Source organism: Neophocaena asiaeorientalis, unplaced genomic scaffold (assembly GCF_003031525.2).
Source record: "Neophocaena asiaeorientalis asiaeorientalis breed wild unplaced genomic scaffold, Neophocaena_asiaeorientalis_V1.1 scaffold437, whole genome shotgun sequence".
NCBI lineage: Eukaryota > Metazoa > Chordata > Mammalia > Artiodactyla > Phocoenidae > Neophocaena > Neophocaena asiaeorientalis.
This window is the reverse complement of record NW_020173375.1, coordinates 3,483,978-3,504,848: the sequence shown is the minus strand read 5'-3', so window position 1 is coordinate 3,504,848 and position 20,871 is coordinate 3,483,978. Positions and strand designations below refer to the sequence as shown.

The 20,871-nt window shown below is 52.5% G+C and overlaps 1 protein-coding gene across 2 annotated transcripts in view; it reads right to left on the bottom strand.

Annotated features, from left to right (window-relative positions):
* Positions 1-20,871, bottom strand: part of SLCO2A1 (solute carrier organic anion transporter family member 2A1) — an 83,611-nt gene that overhangs the window by 22,946 nt on the left and 39,794 nt on the right. For both annotated transcript variants that reach the window (XM_024746250.1, XM_024746249.1), the window contains exons 2-3: positions 17,330-17,467; positions 10,693-10,855 (exon numbers count right to left, since the gene is read on the bottom strand). In XM_024746250.1, the coding sequence (XP_024602018.1) occupies positions 10,693-10,855; positions 17,330-17,467 (301 nt within the window). The remainder of the gene's footprint in view (positions 1-10,692; positions 10,856-17,329; positions 17,468-20,871) is intronic.

Here is a 20,871-nt window from a genome sequence, read left to right as displayed (position 1 = left end):
GGTGTTCATAGCCAGATTATTCACAATAGCCAAAAGGTGGAAACAACCCAAATGTCCATCAGATGAATGGTTAAACATAATGTGATATACACATGCAATGGAATATTACTGAGCCTTAAAAAGGAAGGCTTAATACACATGCTACATACAAAATGAATGAACCTTGAAGATATCATGCTAACAGAAACAAGTCAGACACAAAAGTACAACCATTGCATGATTCCATTTATATGAGGAACCTAGAATAGACAAATTCATAGAGACAGAAAGCAGAATGGTGGTTGCCAGGCAGGGGCTGGGGGAAGGGGGAAGAGGGAGTTAGTGTTTAAGGGGCACAGTTTCCATTGGGAAAGATGAAAAAGCTCTGAAGATGGATGGTGACAATGGCTGTACAACAGTGTGAAAGTACTTAATGCCCTGAATTGGACATGTTTAAATAGCAAATTTTATGTTATATATATTTTACCACAATAAAAAATACAGCCTGGTATCCACAGCGTACCAGAGAGCATGTGGGGAGGCACCAAACCCAGTGCTGTTGGGGAGAGGGTTTGGGAAGGATTCCCAGAGACAATAGCCTCTGAGCTGAGAAGAATCAGCAAGAGACAGAAGAGCAGTGCTGAGGAGGGGAGAGCTCAGAGGTTCAGCGGGGTCGGTATGCAAACACCACCAGGGCGAGGCCCAGCTGCTCCTGGAGGGCTGCTGTGTCCCGCAAAGGGGCCTGGATTACATCCTAAGGAGAGCCCAGAGGGTGACGATCAGGAGGGGGGGCAGTACAGCTAACACACTGGAGGGATTAACCAGTTTTCTAAGGCCCGTGTGTAAAGAGCAGAACTGACCCAGCCAAGAGCTACTTCGGTGGTAAAATAGGTGAGGCTGCGTGTTGCATGAGAGGCAGGCAGGGAGTGCTGATCTACTCCACGGCTGCGAGCACGGGGATGCTCGGCCCACAGCGGGTGTGTGAGATACACAAGGCCAGGCTGGCTGTACGGAAAAAGGAGCCTCAGAAACAAAGGGCCAGAGAATAAGTGTTTCTTTTCAGAGCTCTAGTTCTTGCTTTTGCTGATTCTTATTATTTTACTAAAGTCACATTTATTAGAACATTGTTGCTGGCAAAATTATTTTTTGTGTGCCATTTAGCGGTCATCAAAGATTGTAAAAATGTTGACTGGCTTATTAAGTCTTTACATGGCATGTTGCACAGTGCACCAATGCCACAAAAATCCTCATGAAATTTCACCTAATGAAGTGTCCAGGAGGCAAAATTCTCTGGGGATCTTTTAACTGTTATCATTAACTTGTAGAACGTCAGATTACATGTCAGAAACTAACTGCCTTTATTAAAAATGTGTATTTGGGGACTTCCCTGGTGGCACAGTGTTTAAGAATCCGCCTGCCAATGCTGTAGACACAGGTTCGAGCCCTGGTCCGGGAAGATCTCACATGCCGCAGAGCAACTAAGCCCGTGTGCCAAAACTACTGAGCCTGCGCTCTAGAGCCCGTGAGCCACAACTGCTGAGCCCGCGTGCCACAACTGCTGAAGCCTGCACGCCTAGAGCCCTTGCTCCCCGACAAGAGAAGCCACCATAGTGAGAAGCCCATGTGCCACAATGAAGACTAGCTCCCCACTCGCCACAACTAGAGAAAGCCCACGTGCAGCAACGAAGACCCAACGCGGCCAAAAATAAATTAATTAAAATAAATAAATTTTTTAAAATGTGTACTTTAAAAGATAATCAATTGGCCCCAAATTAAATCCAAGTCTACTGAGATCTTCTTGGGCTATTCTACATTCCAAATTGATTCAAGATCTCCCAACAAACTCTCTAAATGGGGCCAAATCCACCCCAGACCAGGCTGTGACACAAGCGAAAGGGAAAGATCAGTTCCTCCACCTGGGAAGCAGCAGCTTGCTCTCCGTCCTGGAGGCGGGGTGCGGCGGTGGGGAGGACCCGCTGCTCCCTGACGTGTTGTGTTGTGGTGAAGGTGTTTGTCAGAGACAAGGTCTGAGCTTTCCAGGAACTCACGCCTGGGCCTCCCTGCGGTGATGGCCGTGGCCAGCTCACTCTGGTGAAGACAGAGTCTTCTAGAGTTTAGAATGTTAGGCTCTTCTCTTAAAAAGAAGAAGACAGGGCTTCCCTGGTGGCGCAGTGGTTGAGAGTCCACCTGCCGATTCAGGGGACGCGGGTTAGTGCCCCGGTCTGGGAGGATCCCACGTGCCGTGGAGCAGCTGGGCCCGTGAGCCATGGCTGCTGAGCCTGCGCGTCCGGAGTCTGTGCTCCGCAACGGGAGAGGCCACAACAGTGAGAGGCCCGCGTACCGCAAAAAAAAAAAAAAAAAAAGAAGACAGTGATGGAGTGAGAAGACCTGTATCAGGACCCATTGGCAGAACGGTGGGACTCAGCTTTCTGCAGCCCACCCCACCCCTCTCCTCCCTGGAGCAGAAGAGCTCGGGCCACGTGAAGGAGAGAGCAACCTCTCCCCGCTCCTCAGGTGTTCCAGCAAAGGCCCCGCACCCAGTCCTCTCCTTGGACTTAGAGAAGCTCACCACCCTCCTTCTCCCACCTGCCCACCATCAGATCCTGTGATATGGTCAGAGAAACGCCTGCTTCTTCCAGCTACCACAGACTCGGGGGCCACCCGCCTCCGCCTTGAGGGGCCTGCGTAAGGGAGGGAGGGGGTATGTTCGAACTGGCTGTCAGTCTGTTTCTCATCTTCCCTGAGGCCCACTTCTGGAAGGCTCAAGTTTGTCAGAGCACATTCTTCTTCCCACAAGACACCAGAGGTCTAGCCGTGCCAGTTTTCACAGGGCTAACTAGAAACAATTCGGGACCTCTCCCCTCCTCCAGCTACCCCCCCCCCACCAGCCCAGATGCACGCCAGTCAACCCTCTGACTCATCCCACAATTTACATACGCAGAATTTCAGCTCTAATTTCTGAACCCCTCCGTGGGTTTGCAAAGTGGGGACGCGGTGGCAGAAAGGGCTACCTCCCTGGAATGGGACCCACGGAGATGGGTGGAACTGGGCAGACTAAGGCCTGGCCTCTCCATTGTTCAAGGACACACATTCCAGGTGCGGCCAGGCTGAGGCCAGCGGGCTGTCAAGGGTCTAATAAGAGGTCTCTGCACAAAGATACAGCGCTGGGGTCAAGAGAGGACCCTAGAAGGGTTGAGCAACATAGGAAGGCTGTGGCGAGTGGGCTTTCCTTTGAGTAGTCCTTCTTGTCTGGTAGAGGAAAGAGGGAATTGTGCCAGGAAACAAGAGGGCAGCACCTTGAGAGCCACCCATTACCTCCCTGCTCGGAAGGGGGCACCGTTTGCGGGTGAGTAGGGCCACATGAGGAGGAGGTTAGCAAGGCCCAAACTTCAGAAGCGACCCATAAGAGAACAACAAAGGCAGCAGTGTTTCCAGAGAGTATTCTGGAAGCGTGGCCAAAATACCAAGCCTCGAGCTATCAGCAAACTCCTGGAACCTCATTCAGAATGTTCCACTCTGAAAGACCTATTTCCTCATCCTCCTAAATTCGGCCGCTCAACAGTTCTTCCCGAAACTCTGGCCACGCCCACCGGCCAGCCTGGAACAGGCTGTCCCGAACTTACCCATGATTGAGATCTCAAAGTCATTTATAAAGTGACCTGTTTGCATATCAGAAGTGATTGGGTCCCCATGGAGTTCACTTGTCAGTCCATCGTGCCCCTGTGATAACATGTGTTCTCTTCCAACTAGACTAAGCCTCCACTTAGAAAATGATTTCTATGGGCACGTGCATTCTGACTTTTATTTTGGGAAACTAGGAGAGCATATTCTTCTGCACTAGCTGGGGGTTGACAGCTGGTGGAGCAGTGCAAGGAATTCATATTTTGAAGTCAGACAGACCGGGTTCAAATCTTGGTTCCACTGCTCACCGGTCAGGGGACTCTCAGAATCTTAGTCTCTTCATCTCCAAAACAGATACAGATAATCATACCTACCTTGTAACATTCTTATTCAGATGCAAATGAATAACAATGTCATAACCTGGGATATAGTGATCACACAGTAAGATACATATTCATCCAAATAGGCCAGAAACGGAGAAATTTAAACAGATGAGGGAGATGGCAGAACCCTGGAGACAGGCATTATGGCCCAGGTTTTTAAGGACTTGGGGACTGGATCCAGAAACTTAGAGACAAGTAAGATCAGCGCTGGTCACTAGCAACGGATGGATGTAACAGAGGGGTTGAGGGCAAGTGGGTTGCTTGCAAGGATTCACATCCATGCAGGAAAAGAGTGAGCTTAGGTGAGTGGAGGAAGAGGGATCCCCTGCTCTGCTCTCAAGACTGACTTTCCGAGACTGAGACTGAGGCTGGACGCCCCTTCCGCACCGCCACCCTGGCACTAGAGGGGCCTTGGGGAAATGCCTACTTGTATTGAGGAGGCCATGTGACCAGTGAGCTGGGCATGAGAGGGCAGGTCCACTGTGCGCTGTGTGACAGGCTGGGCACCACGCTGCTGGCAAGGGGCTTGCCTCAGCCCCACCCTACCCCCCTCCCCACACACGCGCCCGCCCCTGAGGAACTGCCACCAGGCCTCGGAAAGAGGCATCACCCAGCTCAGCTCATCATCAACACTGTTTGTTAGTGGATAGGAGGGAAGCAGGACACACCCGAGGCAACAGGATGGCAGCTCAGAGCCATTTAATTTTACTCTTCAAACAGAATGTGCACCCCCCCAGTTGGGAGTGAAGCAGAACTTATTGTTCACAGATTTATTAACAGGCTAATGAGGAGCAATTTGAAGGGGGAAATAAAAAAAAGGGGATTAGCTGAGCCAACATGAGTTCATCAAGAGTCAGTCCTGCCAAGCCAAGCTCATTTCCTTTGTTAATGGGGCTCCCAGACTGGCAGGAAGCCAGAACACGGTGTTACTTGAGTGGAGGAAGCCTTCTGACAAAGCCTGTCATGATATCCTGACAGATATCCAGACCAGAGGTGGACACGTGGCTGAGTCCTCGAGGGAGAACTGCTCAAGGCGTGCCCAATGCAGGCGTGGATGGGCCAGTGTGACCTGGGAGACACCACGCAGCACCGCTGTCCCAGACCTGGGGACAGCCGAGAGCAGCTGACAGATTTGTGAAGGACATGAATGGTGTGAAGCCAGTGGCAATGGCAAATAAGACAGTCCAAAGGCTGAAAATTCAAAATGAGATCCCAGGCTACAAGGAGGGGCTCCAGCCAAAGGGACTGAATCTTCTGGAGTCAGCTGTGGCTGCTGTACCAAAGAATCATAGCCTGGGAGGCTTACACACAGCGGAATTATTTCTCACAGTTCTGGAGGCAGGAAGTCCAAAATCGGGGTGCCAGCCTGGTGGGGCTCTGGTGAGAGCCAGACTGCTGACTTCCCGCTGCACCCTCACGGGTGCAGACAGCTCTCTGGCCTCTTCTACAGGGTCACGAATCCCAACACAGGGCTCCACTTCCATGACCTCCCTGCCTCCAAATACCTGACTTCTCTTTGCCGTCTCCCCCTTTAGATCTCTGAGCCTCACATCCCGTGACAGTGGCCAATCCAAGCTCTGAACCCTCAAAAGTCCTTTTGTTCCTGAGAGAAAGAAACTGCTTCTGCTCGTTTCCTGCCTCGTGGTGTGGGTCGCTCGCTGCCCGAATGTGCCTGCTTGTTCCCTAGTCAAGCCTTTGGGCCACAGGAGGTGTCTGGGCACAGCAGCCTTGAGTGTGGCAAGAAGAGCAGAAGCTGCTCCCTGTGTCCTCTGGGGGTCCTTGGGGGCCCAAGGCCTCAGGCAGGAGGCATCAATGGTTTCTTCAAACCACAGTGCCCCAGGGGACAGGGGCTGGCACCCTGCTTCTGTGGGGCTATCCCCGACTTCCTGACTGTTTTCCTGGGGCAACCATAGCCACTGGAATAGTAACCAGCCTTCCTTTTCCACCCTGGCTGATGACTCTCCCCAGGAGACCCTCCCTGCTGCCTTGGGTGGGCCCAAGACACACAGTCCACCAGGGGTCCCTGGGACGCCGCTCTCCCCAGAGGAGCAGGACGCAGGATGCAGCCTGGCCCCTAGGCGTCCCTCCTCTCCTCACCAGACATGGAGCAGGCCTGCAGCCCCCAGCCTCACCCCTGAGCAAGGGAAGTGAGGAACAAGCCTCCAGGGGAGGGGGGAGTCACCCCCAGGTCTCTCCTGGGGCCAGGGCTGGAGACCCAGAACAAGGGATCCCGCCTCCAGGCCAGCCAGGGTGGGTCGTGACTCTCTCACAAGACAAACGTTAAGAGAGCCTGACAGAGGCAAACGCTCTCAGGTCAGCCGCTGGGGCCATGCCTTGGAGATGCCCATTCTCCGCGGCCCCAGCTCCTTCCCTGGCCTTCCCCTGACACGCAACACAGCAGCCTGGTGTCTTCTGTCATTTCTCCACACGCGTTTCTCTTCTTTCCTATACTGTGTGTTGGAAATGGGTTCCATATCAGGTCTCGTTAGCTTAGCTGTGCTCATCCGTTCAGGGCTGTTTCCCTCTCAGTTGACTTGATAACACCCACGTGTTTTGTGACTCGCCCCCCCCCGCTGCTTCCCCCCCTTTTCAGGTTAAACAGATCCAGCTGGCAGGGCCATGCACCTCCCGCTCGACCGTCCACCCACTCTCTGCCCCCAGCACACCCATGCTCCCCCCGCCTCCCTAGGCACTTCCACCCTAACAGCGGCCCTGCTGTCCCCCTCGTCCGTCCCCGCCTCCACCTCCACACCCACGCAGACCCCACACCTTCCACCACCGCCCCCCCTCCACTGCTGGCCACCTCCTCACAGAGGAACGCCTCCCCTGCAGACACACTCCCTTCCCCCACAGTTCCCAGCGGGTCCCTCTGGCACGGCTGGGTGCTCCCCGCTGAACTGCCCTGAGCTCAGGGCCCCTGAGCGGCTCCCCCAGTGGAAGGACCCTGCGTGGCACTGGGGTTCTGCTCCAGGCCGGCGTGTCCTCCACCGAGGAAGGGGCACCGTCACTCAGGAGCCCGAGGCTCCCGTCCCCAGGCCTGCCCACCACCCTCCTGCCCAGGGACGCCTCTGATGAACGGAAGTGCGTGAGGGACTGGCAACTTCATGAGCAGAGGACTAGAAAGCCACTCTTCCCTTTCTTTTTTTGACTGCTCCAAAAATACAACAGACTCCCCCCTGCCCTGCTCCTCCCACAGGAAGCCCCTCCTGTGTGCATCCATTGTCTGGGTGGGGCTGACTTCCCTCTAGACTTGGCTCAGGACCTCTCACAGGTTACACCTACTCCTACCAGACACTTGTTTCCGAAGACCCTTCTCTTGTCTCCCGGGAGAAATGGTCTCGGGTTGGCCTGTTTCCCACCTATCCAAACCTCTCTGAGCCTTCCAGAAGTGGTCTTAGAGGCTTTGGCTTGGTGGCTAGGCTTTTCTCTAAAGGCGCCAGGCGTATTTCCGGACCCCACTGACATTTAGAAAATCTAAACATTCATAAATGTCTGCATGGCCTTTTTAAAATTAGCCATGAGTTGTTAAAGGTCTCTATGATTCCCACAATATTCAGCTCCTCTTTAATTTTTTTCCCTGAAATACAGAGTTACTTTTCATTTCCCATGTTCATTTCTGGAGCAGCTTTGCTCCAAGGGGAAAGAGTCAGCAGTCAACACATGATAATAGGTCTGGGGGTCCTTGCTCATGAGGAAGAGATTTCAAATACCACATCAAGGGCAGGCAAAGAGAAATGTGCTGAACAGCTAACACGGGCGAAGCACTTTACCTATACTATGTAGTTTTAATTTTGCCCTCAGAACACACTGAAAGTGGAGGTGTTATTGTTCCCACTTTACAGATGAAGAAACTGAGGTTCAGAAAGATGAACAGAGCTTGCCTAAGCAGACTTAGCACCTAAATGGCTGAGCTGGGATTTGAATGTCTATGCTCTCTCTACCCAGCATACCAGGTGGCTCCAACTTAAGGGTCTGGGAATAGAGCAGAACAGCAGCCTAAGCTTCAACCAAGAGAAATCCCATGCCTCACATGTAAAGGCGCAGCAAGGACTATACCAAGGAAGGGGCCCCGCTCTGGCTAGAGCAGAGGACAGCCGTACAGTGAGGACCAGGGAGAAGCTGCCTTCAAATGCCCGCAGGACACCCAGCGCATTGGCTGTGAGCTGTCAGCCTCTCCAGAGGAAGCAGGCGCTTCCTCATTTGGGACCCTAGTTATCCAGCATATTACATGTATTGTTCCCAGCACCACTTGTTATAAAAGCCGCCGCTTAATGGTTACTGCATGTGCCAGCCCCTTGGCTAAATTCAGAGCATGTATCCTTCGGCCCTCGCAGCCCTGCAGGGGAGGGTCCATTTTATGCAGGTAGGAACTGAGACTCAGCTGCGGAGGAAGTGGCCCAAGGCCATGCTGTTAGGGGGTTTCAAAGCCCAGCTTCAGACCCCGGACCGTCCAGATTCATGACATAATTCAGGGTGGCGCGTTTAATGAAATTTGTGTGTGCCTGATGGCCCTGCATAATTTAAAACTGAAGTTCCCATAGGAATACATTTGAAGTAAGAGTCGTATTTCAAACTTTTCCCACGAAGTGAGATTTTATGAATATTTTTGTTTGCACATATTAGCATAGCACACGCCCCCGCTGTACTGGCACCCACAGCTCCAGCTAGATCCCAAGGATGTGGCTCCTGGGCCAAAGTCCTCCTTATCCCAACCCCCCTGGCACTGGGAAGATGCCCTGAAGGTAGCCCAGCCCTGAGCACTTGCAGCTGCTGCTCTGATCCCAGCCAGCGTAAAGGAGACTGTGTCCTATTGTCGCAAATAGAATTTACACAAACAAAAAACAACAAAGCTCACGCTCCTGGACAGCGACTCCTCCCTGCAGGCTGGCAGGCGAGCTGTGGTCCCTCTCACAGTCCCCTTCTTCCCTCTCTCCGTGGAGATGGGCTAAGAGCACTGAGGCAGAGAGTGTGCCTCAGAGCAGGGAGGATGGCGGTGGAAAGGACCCAAGACGCCCATCCCTAACAAGCAGCAGAGTGATTGCTTTCAGAGGCCCGCAGGTCTCCAGCCACTCCCCGTGGTGGCTGCTCTGCGTGATGCAAATGCCCTTGGCATTTGGCCCAGCTGGGGGAGCCAGCCCCAGGCTAAGCAGGCCATGGTGTGTGGCGCCTAGCAGGATGCCCTCCCCGAAGCCTGGCCCCAGCACCCCAGGTTCCCTTGCTGACGGGGAAGGGCAGACACCATGTGTCTGGAGCAGGCTTGGCACATGGCTCTCTGAGGTGGCCAGCAACTCCTGACTCTCCTTCAGAGCTGGCCTCAGACCCCTTGTCTAGACCGAGGGGGAGAAAGAGCTTAGACCCCTAAGCTTGGGTCTGTCTTCCTCCTGGGCCTATTTGAAGCAAGACTCAGGCTTAAAGAGTCCAAATAGATCCAAGGCCACAGTGAATTTATGGTAATCATCAGTGATCAGTCAGTCTACTGGTGATTGCAAGGAAGGTGGGGAAAAGATTCCCAACCCAACAAACATTTCATCATTACACATCACTGTTCCTCCATTCTTTTTCCATTCCAGCTACCCACCTCCCCACTGTAGGTCTCACAGCCTATAAAGCATTCCTGTTTGGCATTCTAAGTGACTCCCCTCTTGGATCTGATCTGCATATATGACTAAAAACAAGCCTGGTATTTAAGCGAACAGGAATCAGTTACACCTCCGCACATCCCCGGGTGGCCCGGCTATCCTCAGACATCTTCAACTCCAATACAGCAGACCGAGAAAAAGCATTTAGGGACTGGGCCTCTCACTTGCTGCTCCTCACAAAACCACTGCCACATACCATATCCCTTCAAACAAGTACAAATTTATCCCACGCCAATACATTATCATAAATTTGGCTCCAAAGCAGTGATGTTCCCAGGGTGCCAAGTAAATGCAAATACAAAACCACCCTTGGGGCTATTTCCTACCCAGACCACACAAAATTTCCACAGGGGGAAAAAAAATCCCCCTGCCAATGACCACACCATCAAACATTACAGAACACAAAGGAAACACTCCACCATAAACAAGAGCAAGCAGACACAGAACGTGGGAGGATTAGCAATCTCAAAATTTGCGCTAATAAAACAATCCAAAAAGGACTATAAAATAAATACATTTAAAATAGTTGAAGAAACTAAAATGAAAATAGAAATCATAAGGAAATACCAAGAAACCATGAAAATAGGGCAGATAGATTTGAAAAGCTATTTGAAAATAATGCTAAAGGATGTACTTCAGGAAAAAGGAAGTTAAATCAACAAGAGTGGGTGAAATGCAAGAAGCAACGGTGAGCAAAGAAACCAGTAAACTTGTGGGTAAATATAAATAAGTACTGAACTATTTATAAATAACAACTGTATTAATAATGACCACCGGGAGGAGGGTAAAGACAGGCAGAGCTAAAATATAGTCAACAATAGCATGAAAGATGGGAGAGGATGCTGGGCATCCAAACATCCCAGGATCCCACCAAAAGCACAGGAGGATTGAGTGGGTGTCTCACAAAGTTGGTTGGGGTGCTTCTGGGGCAATGGATACCACTCTGGGCTATGCTGTCCTCTCCCACCAGAAAGTTTCTTCAGCTTTTCTCCCCAGAGCGTATCTGAAAGTCAGAACCTACAGAATCATGTACCCTCATCCCCTTGAAGCAAGAGTGGGAGATCACTTACCCATGCTGGTCACGGTGTATTGGTAAGGTTCTGAGAGGAAGTGTGGGAGGGTGAGGACAAAGGCCCCCGAAGCCAGGAGGAGACCCCCCATGCCGATCAGCCGCGGACGGTGCACCCGGCTGCCAAAGTAGCTGACAAAGATGATGAGGATGGCGTTGCTGATCTGCAGAGAGAGCAGAGGAGCCAAGTGAGACCAGAGGCTCTGTCCTCACCCACCCACAGAGTGGACCGGACTGTCACAGCAGAGAGGCAAGAAGCTGCCTGGTGTCACCCAAGGGCCCAAGCAGAGCTGTGGTGCCAGCTTTGCCGGGAGGGCCAAGCATGCAGTTTCAGCTTTCCCCTGTTGTCAGAAACCCTTCCCAGCCTCAGCCTTCTAGACCAGACCAAGAGAAGTATCTAGAGACCATGGGAAGCTCAACCATTAGGACCAAAGCTTTTGGGGCCAAATTCAAGAAAGCTTCCTATTCTGGCTGGCTCCTAGGAACAGTACGTGTTCCCTAACTAAACTCCCTAAGGACTCTGAGTTCATAGTCAGAATAACCACCAAGCAACCTTCACTATCTCATTTCATCATTCAACAAGTCGCATTTTTGCAGACGACACAATTGGGGCTCAGAATATTAAGTAACTTGCCATGTCCATGAGGTCAGGAGGCGGCTCAAACAAGGACTGCCTGAGTTTAAAGAGCCCCGCCTTAACTACAGTGGTCTACTGCCCCTTGGAGAAGTGAGTTTCTGCCCCAGCAGCTCTGCTCCTAATCGGCTCTGGCCCTCCCTGGGTTGGCTTCCACCTCTGTGAATGAGGGATGAGGACTAAAGCGCCCTAAGTCCCTTCCCGGGTGGAAACACCAGTAACTCATGTTCCTGGTGCTCCCTGGAAAGCGTGCTCTCTGAGCCCCACCCAGAGCCAAAGAGGGGAACCGAAGGCCCCAGCTTGGGGAGCAGGGTCTTAAATGGTAAAAGGGGTGCTGGCAGATCTTCTGACCTCGACTCCATCCAAAGAGATGGTCCTCTGCCCCAGAAGGTGAGTCCACCTGAACCAGAGGAGCCCTGGATGTCAGCACTCATAGCCCCTACTCTGTCCACACCACAGTCTCCTTCCGGCCGTTAAAGCAGGTGTCCCTGTCTCGGGAAATAGGGACCAGAGTCTTGGTATGTGGCTCTTGCCAAGATTGTCAATGACCTCCTCATTGCCAAGTCCGCTGGCCAATTCTCAGTTCTCTTCTCTCTTGATCTCTCAGCAGCATTTGATTCAGTTGACAGTTTCTGCCTTCCTGAAACACTCCTTTCCCTAAGTTTCCATGACACCATGTTCTCCTAGTTTGCTGCCCCTCGTTGCTCCTTCTCAGTCTTCTCGGCTGGTTCCTCTTCACCTCCCTGATCTCTCAACTCTCAGAGCTCAGTCCCCCCACCTCTGCTCTTGTCTTGGGAGCTCAGCCAGTCCTATGGCTTTCCTTGTTCTGTATGCGCTTCTGATTCCCACAGGCCCGGCGCATCCCAGAGCTCATTCCTCACCTTCCACCCAAAACCTGGTGCCCCCCTCCCCAGTCCTCCTCCTCTCAGTAGATGGCACCTCATCCTATGAGTGGCTCAAGCAAAACGTCTGTGCATCATCCTCGACTGCCCTTTCACACCGACATCCAACCACCAGCAAATCCCGTTGGCCGGGCCCTCAATGGAAGCCAACCACTTCTCACCAACTCCACCACTACCACCTGGTCTCAGCCACCATGGCACCCTTCTGAGCTTTGCCTTCTACCCACCGCCACTCTTGCCTCAGAGCCCTCTATTCTCCTCCTAGCGGCCAGAGTGGTCCTGCTGAAATGTCAGACCGTGTTCCCTCTGCCCAAATCCGATACGGGAACAAAAACAAAGTCGGTCCCAGAGCCTCTGAAGCCCTGAGGAGCCTGTCCCCTGCCTCATCACTGCTCTGACCTGCTCGCCTTCTGTCCCCCCCACTTCCTCCACCCCAGCCACTCTGCCTCTTGCTGCTCTCTGAACACAGGGCCTTGGCACTGGCTGCTCCCTCATCTTACATGTCTGCGGGGGGCTCCCTTCTCAACGAGCCCTACTTTAGACCTCTGCTCAGGTTGAACCTTCTCATTAAGGCCTTCTTTGAAAAAGAAGGGGGTCGGGTGGGTGAAATGGGTGAAGGGTGTCAAAAGTACACACTTCCAGTTATAAAATAAACAGGTCCTGGGATGTCACATACAGCATGGCAACTATAGTTAATAACCCTGTACTGTATATTTGAAAGCTGCTAAGAGAATAGATCTTGCAAGTTCTCATCACAAGAAAAAAACATGAACCATGTGAGGTACTGGTTGTTAGCTAGACACTGTGGTGATTGTTTTGCAATATATACTTATCTCGAACCATTATGTCGTACACCTGGACAGCTAATATAAAGCTAAATATCCATGATATCTTAATTTAAAAGGAGTTATTTTAAATATAACTTATATTTGTAATAATTAACAGAAATAAATTATAATATATTAAAATATATTTATAATTTAAATATAATTTAAAGAATAAAGTGATTTAAAATGTAACCACCGTGCCCCTCCACGATTTTATTTTTCTTCATAGCATTTGCTCTAATCTGATCCACCATGTTTTATTTATTTCTATAAATAAATGTCATATTTATCAGTAGAATGATATATACGAGCAGAGATTTTTGTCTGTCTGCTCACTCCTGTCTCCCCAGCACCTAGAATGGTGTCTGACACATAGCTGGTGTAAATGGTAGGTTTTTTCAAGAAGAGGACACGATTGCCCAGAGACCCCTCCTGTGTGGCCAAGAGTAAGAATGGTTTATGACACACAGAGAAAGGGGATGTGAAGGTGGGTAAGGAGGCAGCCTAGTCTGATCGGGAAAGACGTGGTTCTAGGACATTCTGAAACCAGCACCTGGAAACAAAGCTTTATCCTTATGCTTCCTAGATTTCATTCCCTCTTTGTTTCCCCATCATTTTGCATGAAATGATTGTAAATGTCAGACCATATCAGCTAAGCTAACTGAGGCTGACTTGAAAAGGTCTGGGAGAGGGACGGGAGAGGGCCCCGAAGGGACCCAGGGAGGAAGGATTGGGGGGTGTCCCACCCCATCCACCTGGAGCGGTCCTTCCTGCGCTCCCCCCAGGGCCTGGGCTGGCTTCTAGGAGGGAAGCTGGGCCTCTACAGCTGTTACGGCTGATGCTGGCTTAAGACCTTGGTTCCCAAACTTTCCTTCAGCTGTGGCTTTCCTTTGAAAAAAATTATTTTCCCTAATATTAAAAAAAAGAAGAAGAAGCTGTTCTAGCTGAGGAGAACAGGGCCTCTGCAGCCTGGGCCTCAGCCCCTCGGCCCGGAAATGGCCCCTAAAACAACTCTGTGGACTTCGTGTTAGAGCATCTGAAGGTTATCACACAGCCTATTTGTAACACATCCCTGCCCATGCCTCAAACCAAAGGGGCCCAGGGCAAACTGATGGGGGGCATTAAGGGTGGCTGACTGCATCTGCTCAGCCCTGGCCGTGGGTGGGCCAGGGAAGCCGCTACTTCACCGGGCTGGATGCCCAACGTCTTCCCTGCCAGCCAAGCCCTCCTCCTGCCGCTGGCTTGTTACACCCAGCCCTGGTCTCCCCTTCTCCTCACCCTCTGAACCCCAGCGAGACTGGGTCCAGCGTGAAGGCTCCCATCTCCTGGAAGCTGGCTGCACACTCCAGGCATCCAGATGGGCTCACCTTCCCCTCCACCAGGCCTGGTTCTTCTCTCACACCCCTCAGGCTTCTGATAGGCAGCCGCCTTGTGGTCTGCGGTGCCTTCAATCCTGCGCTCAAGCAGCTGCCAAATCCTGCCTTTTCTTCCTTTGCAGCACTGCCGGGGTCCTCTTCTCCCCCAGCCTCTCAGGCCTGGCTGTGACAGCCGCCAAGCCATCTGACTTCGGGATACACTGTCCCTCAACTCAAGTGTCTACCAGGCACCTCTTCCAGAGGGTTCGTCTTCACGAGACTGTGCACCCGGGCCTGGCTCTGCTCAAGAAGCCAGGCCAGTCCCTTACTGCTCACCCCAAAAGCTGGGAGCCTCGAGCTTGAACATGAAGCCCCCTCTGATTTGGCTGTTCTCTGCTCTTCCGGTAAGACCCCTACTTTCTTACTCAGTCTGTTTCTAAACGCTTAAGTCAGAATCAACGGGATTGTAGAAAGCCCTTTGGCTGAGTTCCTCTCCTCCACACAATCACCCATCCACTCCCCCTCAACACACACACACACACACACACACACACACACACACACATACACAGATACACACACAGACACAGAAATACAGACAGACACACGGATACACACACAGTCTCAGATCACAGATACACACATATAGTCATGCACACAGACACGCACAAATACTGAGACACACAGAGAAACAGATAAACACACAGACACACATTTTCCCACTAAGCACACACACAAGATTGTTAGGTTCAAGGAATTAACTTTCTTATGATGTTTGCCTCAAACCATGCCCATAGGCATGTTCTAAAAACCTGACTGTTGAAAAGCTCATCTAAGTTTAGAAAAGAGAAAATTTAATGGGTGAATTATTTTCATTTTTTATTGAACTATAACCTGGAGAAATATTTTGCCCCTTATTTTCCTAATCAGTCTCCTGCCACAGACACACGGATACACACACAGTCTCACATGTCCCAGCTAGCTACTCCCTGCCCCTTGAAAAATCCAGTTGCTCCTGGGCCCACATCTTTGTTCCAAGCATGGGAAAAATAAAAATGAAAATTTAACCATCAAAGATCATAGATTCAACTATCATGAGAGCCATAGTGGAAGAGAGGATTAGCCTACACACCAGCTCTGAGATTGATTAGTAGATGTGCCTAGAACACTGTGTTGAGAAGGATTCAGAGTCTGGACTCAGCAGAAAAGAAGACTGCAGTTGATTAGTGATGTCTGCCAGGGTCACGGGATAGGACTGTGATGACACAAATGTCAGAGATTTGTTTTTCTTGTGTCCTTCGTGAATGAAGACAACATGTGCCAGAAGCATTATCAAAGTCACAGGCCAACACATAGAAGGGTGCATTCTGTGTGAGTGGTGCCAGGTCCCTGTCCTGTAAGAGAGCACAGCCTATGTGGAGGGGAAGACCCCCGTCACTGAGCATCACCAGGAAGCTCAAGACACAGATGCACAATCAGGTAGACAGAGGCATACGTATGCATGTGTATACACACACACATACATTAAAACATACGGACACAGACACACAACCAGAAAGCAGTGAAGGCATCCACGTGGGCCTGGGGGTTCAGAGGAGGGGGTTTGAGGCCCAGGAGGCCAGCAGGCATGACTGATGGGCCTCAGGGCTGTACGTGTGCAAGTACGTGCACGTCACAGGGTGGAGGAACAGTCCACGGGGAGGAGGAGTGCGTGGCGACCGTCAGACGGACCTGGGCTCCCATCCTGGCCGCACTACACACGTGTGCGGCCACTGGGATAGGGGTAGACTTTCTGCTGCCAGCTTCCTGTCTGGAAGACGTGACTGTGAAGAGAGCCCTCCTCCGAGGACGGCAGAGGGATCTGGCACAGGCGTGGCGGAGAGGGCTCCTGAGGGGCACTGCCGTGTGGGCCGTGGAGGGCGCAGGAGTCAAGGGGAAAGGGGCGTTTCCAGCAGGGAGCAGGCTGTGGGATGGGGAGACTGGAAGGTGGGGGTTGGGGGACGTTGGAACACTTCCCACCTTCTTTACAGCCCATTCCAGAAGCTGTCTGGGGAGCCCAGACTCTACTGGGTCGGTTGTTGGCCTGAATTTCGCTATGTCAAGGGAAGACCTAATTGCATCTGGGCTCCTGGGAGGGGGAGGCCAAGACCTCCATCCCAGAACAGTGGGCCTTGTGGAAAGAAAAGACAGGAGCCAGGCCCAGGGCCCATCTCCTCACCTGGAGCCGACGATGCTGCAGCCACGATGCAGGGGCTTGCTGCCTCCCCTGCCCCTTTCTCCCTGGCTTCCAGTGACTCCTAGCTGACCCTGCCCTCTGACCTCTCACCCTGGCCTCTTGGCCCACCCTATCTCCCTCTAACTTTGATGTACCATCAGTGAGGGACAGTGTAAACTCCACGAGGCTGGGAGGTCATAGACCTCTGACCTTGCCTGGCAGTCAGGGCCATTGAGCAGCTCTGTCTCCTGTTGCCCTCCTAAGACAGGAGCTGCCAGCCTGAGGCTGCTTCCCTAGCTGCATGCCTGGGGCTCGTCTTGCCCTGGACCGGGGATGGGCAGAGGCCACATAACCTCGTGGATGGTCACAGAACTCAATTAGAGGCACAGAGCTTGGAGGCAGCAGGCCTGCACAGCTGGCACAAGCTGCTGCCCTTGCTGAGCCCTGGTGCCCTCAGCTGTCAGCAGGGAGGAGCAGAGTACCTGCTCGCAGGGCTGCTGTGAGGAGGTCAGGTGCCTCCAGAGGCTCTCAGCTCAGCGCCTGGTGCAGGGCAGCCTTGGGACATGTAGCTGGCTGTCTCCATCCCCCATGGGTCCAACCCCGCCCCCCCCACCCCGTTCTTCTGCTCCTCCCAAGGCCCCTCCCGGATGCTGTGATCAGGGTGGTGCACAAGTGGGGTCTGATGGACTAGAGCGTCCTGCTTACCTCATTCAAGCTGGAAATGAGACCTGAGGAAGAACTGGAGAGGCCAAAGCGCTTCTCAATGGTGGTGAGGCTGCTCTTGAAGTAGGCGCTATACAGGAGCTGGCAGAGCTGCAGCAGGCCATGGCACAGCACGAACACCTGGGGAGGAGACCTGGATGGTGAGGCCTCTGGACAGTGAGCCCTGACCACCCACCTTGGCCCTCCATTCTGGGGCACAGAGGCCCAGCAGCCTGGCCCCGCTCCCCTGTTAGTTGGGAACACTTTCTCCATCAGGTGGTCCTGGGGTGAAATGTCATCATCCTTGGACCAGTCTCACCCGCAGCCTTAGTCAACCCACGTGAACCATGCCCATCATTCCTGCCATTCTTGTCACATTATCATCAGTGGCAGGAAAACCACAGGGTTGAAGAAGCATCCCTGAGGGAAAGGACTCATCAGCCATGGCCCAGGGCATTGAGCACCTGGAATTGTTCTCTGACAGCTCTGCCCTCCCTCCTGTGTCCTGTGAGGGCTGAGGGCCACATTCATGTCACTCCCAGGGGCACAAACAAGCCAGGGGTCACACTGCTCCATTCCTCTTGACCTGCCTTCCGTTCTCCTCCCTCCATCAACACCCATCCTCCCAGGCCCACCTCTCATACCCCAGTGAGGCTCCAGGATGGGCTTTCACACTAGCCCATTTGAATGAAAACACTAGCCAAGCTTGTTACCACCTCTTATACGGGGTATTTGTGACTGTGCCGGCTCCTCTCCTGAGCGGATGATGAGGGCCTAGAGAAGGCATCCCACCCTGCCCCATATGCCTTGTCCTGTGGGTATGAGTAAATGTGACACGTAAATGTGGTTGATGGGGAGGGTGGAGAGGGCTTGTGGTATCTGGAGTTGGCTGCAGGCTGAGCTCTCCTGGGTCCTCAGATATTGGGCTGAGAGCAGGCTCAGAGCTCAGAGCCCAGAGCCCCACATCCTGAGCCCCCTGGAATTGCCCCTTCTGGAGATTCACTCTTCCTCCAGGGAAGGGTGGGGTGCCATTATGTTTCGTATTCTGCCAAAGCTCTTCCCTTAATTGAAGGGCTGGCATCTCAGGAGAGCAACTGGGGCTCCACCTTCATTTCCGTTTCCTTGTAAAGCCAAGCCAGCCCCTCCGCAGGGGCCCCACTCCAGGCTGTGGGATCAGAGCTGACCTCCCCTCTCCTACCTGTCAAGGCAGAGCCTTTGTGAGGCCAGGGCGCAGCCCTAGTTGCCTGCCCGTGCATCCAAATCCAAGGAGGTCATCAGGCCACAAAAGCAGACACCTGTCCGAACCACTGCCCCCCTGACCCCGGAGCCCGCGGGGCCTCCTCACTCCTCATCAGTGGCAGAAGTAAGCCTGTCCACCTGGAGTCAGGGGCAGCCTGCCACCCCTGCCCCCTTAGGGAGGCTCCACTCTGCTTCATTTCATATACTAGAATTCTTAATATTCTGTGATAAAGGTACCCTGGAAAATGATCTAGTCTCTCTTACAAATGGGGAAACAGAAGTCCAGAGAGGGAGAGGGAGAATCCTAGTGCCCCGGAGTTGGGGAAACCAAGGGCCTGCAAGGGTGGGCACTGGCCATGGCTGCTCCATTGTGTGAGAGGCAGGCCCAGAACCAGTCCCCAGCAGGCATCTCAAGTGCCTGGCACTAAGCCCACAGTGCCTGCCACATGCAGGACAGAGGCAATTTGGTCTTGGATGCCTTGCCAGATCCTCTTATTCTGACCGTCCCCTAAAGGCTGATGCCCCCCCCCAAACTCTGTCTGTAGTCCCCTTCTCTGCACACGGCACCCTTTCTGCACACATTCATTGGAAACCCCATCTGTGGTGCCCACATCTCAGACCCTCCTCCAGAACTTCCCCCAGAGCTTTTACACTCAAGTCCATCTCATTGTGTGCTGGACATGTCCACGTGGACATTCTCAGACCCCTCAGGCTAATCGCTTCCCAAATAGGGCTCAGGGTCCTCCCCCACAAACCTCTCTAGTTTTTCATTCATTCCCCACCACCTTCACTCAGTTCCCTAAGCCAGAAACCGGGAATCCTCCTGGATGCCTGTTCGTCACTCCCTGGCATTTGGTGCCACTGCTGAGCCCTGTGATTTCACCTTGGCATCTCTTGTATTTGACTGGCCCTTCATCTCCAGATTATGCCTTGCCTCAGGCCCTCTCCCCTCTCCCCTAGATTCCTTCAGATTCCTCTCACAGATCTCCTGCCATCCCCTCAAACCTTCCATCTCACCACTCCAGAAAGAGCTTTATCAAACATCGATGTGAGCAGGTTACTCCCAAATTAATACCTCTCACTGGCTCCCCACTTCCTACAAGATATAAACCAATGCTCATGGTTGGTATCCAAGATGCTACAGGTCCTAGACCCTGCCTGCCTCCTTGGCTCCACATCCTGCCGTGGCAGATCAAGTTTCACAAAGATGGCTACACCAATATCTCCCGTCCCACATACACCTCTAACGATGTGACAATGACATTCGTTCATCAAGAAGTGGGCTCTGTACTCCCTTCCTTTCAATATGGGCCTATTTTAGGTATTTGCTTCTAAGGAAGAGAAGAAAGAAGAAGTGATGCTCTGTGCTCTGTGACCCCTGGGGCCAAGTCCTGAAAGTGGATAGTGAACCCCCAGCCCTTTCTCTCTTGGGACCCTTAGACCCCAGACATCACACTATAAGGAGGCCCCGTCTTCCCTACTCACGGGGGGTCCACATGGTGGTGTTCCAGCCAACAATTCCAGTTAAAGTTTCAGCCTGCAGCCAGCATCAGCGGCCAGACATATTACTGAGAGCCTTCAGAGGATTCCAGCCTCCAATGCCAAGTGGAGCAAGAGTGAGCTTCTATAGGTGGCAGATCCGTGAGCAAACTAAATGTTGCCATTGATTTAAGCACTAAGTTTAGGGCTGCTTTGTTATGCAGCACTAGAGCTAGAACACCTTGTCCTTCAAACTGCATCAAGGTCACACCACCCCACAGCACACACTCATTGTCTGCATCTTTGCTCACAATCTGCACAAAATCATCTTCCCCGCCTTTGTCTGGATAACCCTTCGGTGGCCCCCTTGCCCAGCACAGGGCTCAGGTATGTGTCAAGTTCAAGGTAGCTTCCGAAAATCCCGGCACCTGATGCTGACTTCTGCGAAGAGGTATCTTGATGCCTTGGCACATGGCTGGCATTTAGGGTGACATCCAGCAGAGGATGAGGGCTGTCATAACAGCCTGGGGGAGAGACAGTGAGGGCTGAACCAATGTCCAAGGCAGTGGGGAGGTGGGCAGGGGCTGATCAGAGGCTCCTGCAGAGGCTGAGTTGACAAGGTTGTCACTGATCCCAGGTGGAAGAAAAGGGGCAGTGTTTCCAGCCTGAGGGCCAGGAACGGGGCAAGGCTGTGTGTGAGACAGGGGCCCACGAGGAGGAGTGTAGATGGAGAGGGTGGTCAGCGAGTTCAGGTTTGGAACACCCGAGGTTCAGAGCATAAAGCTCAGAAAAGACTGTCTCCCTCTAACCAAATTAGTAATGAATTA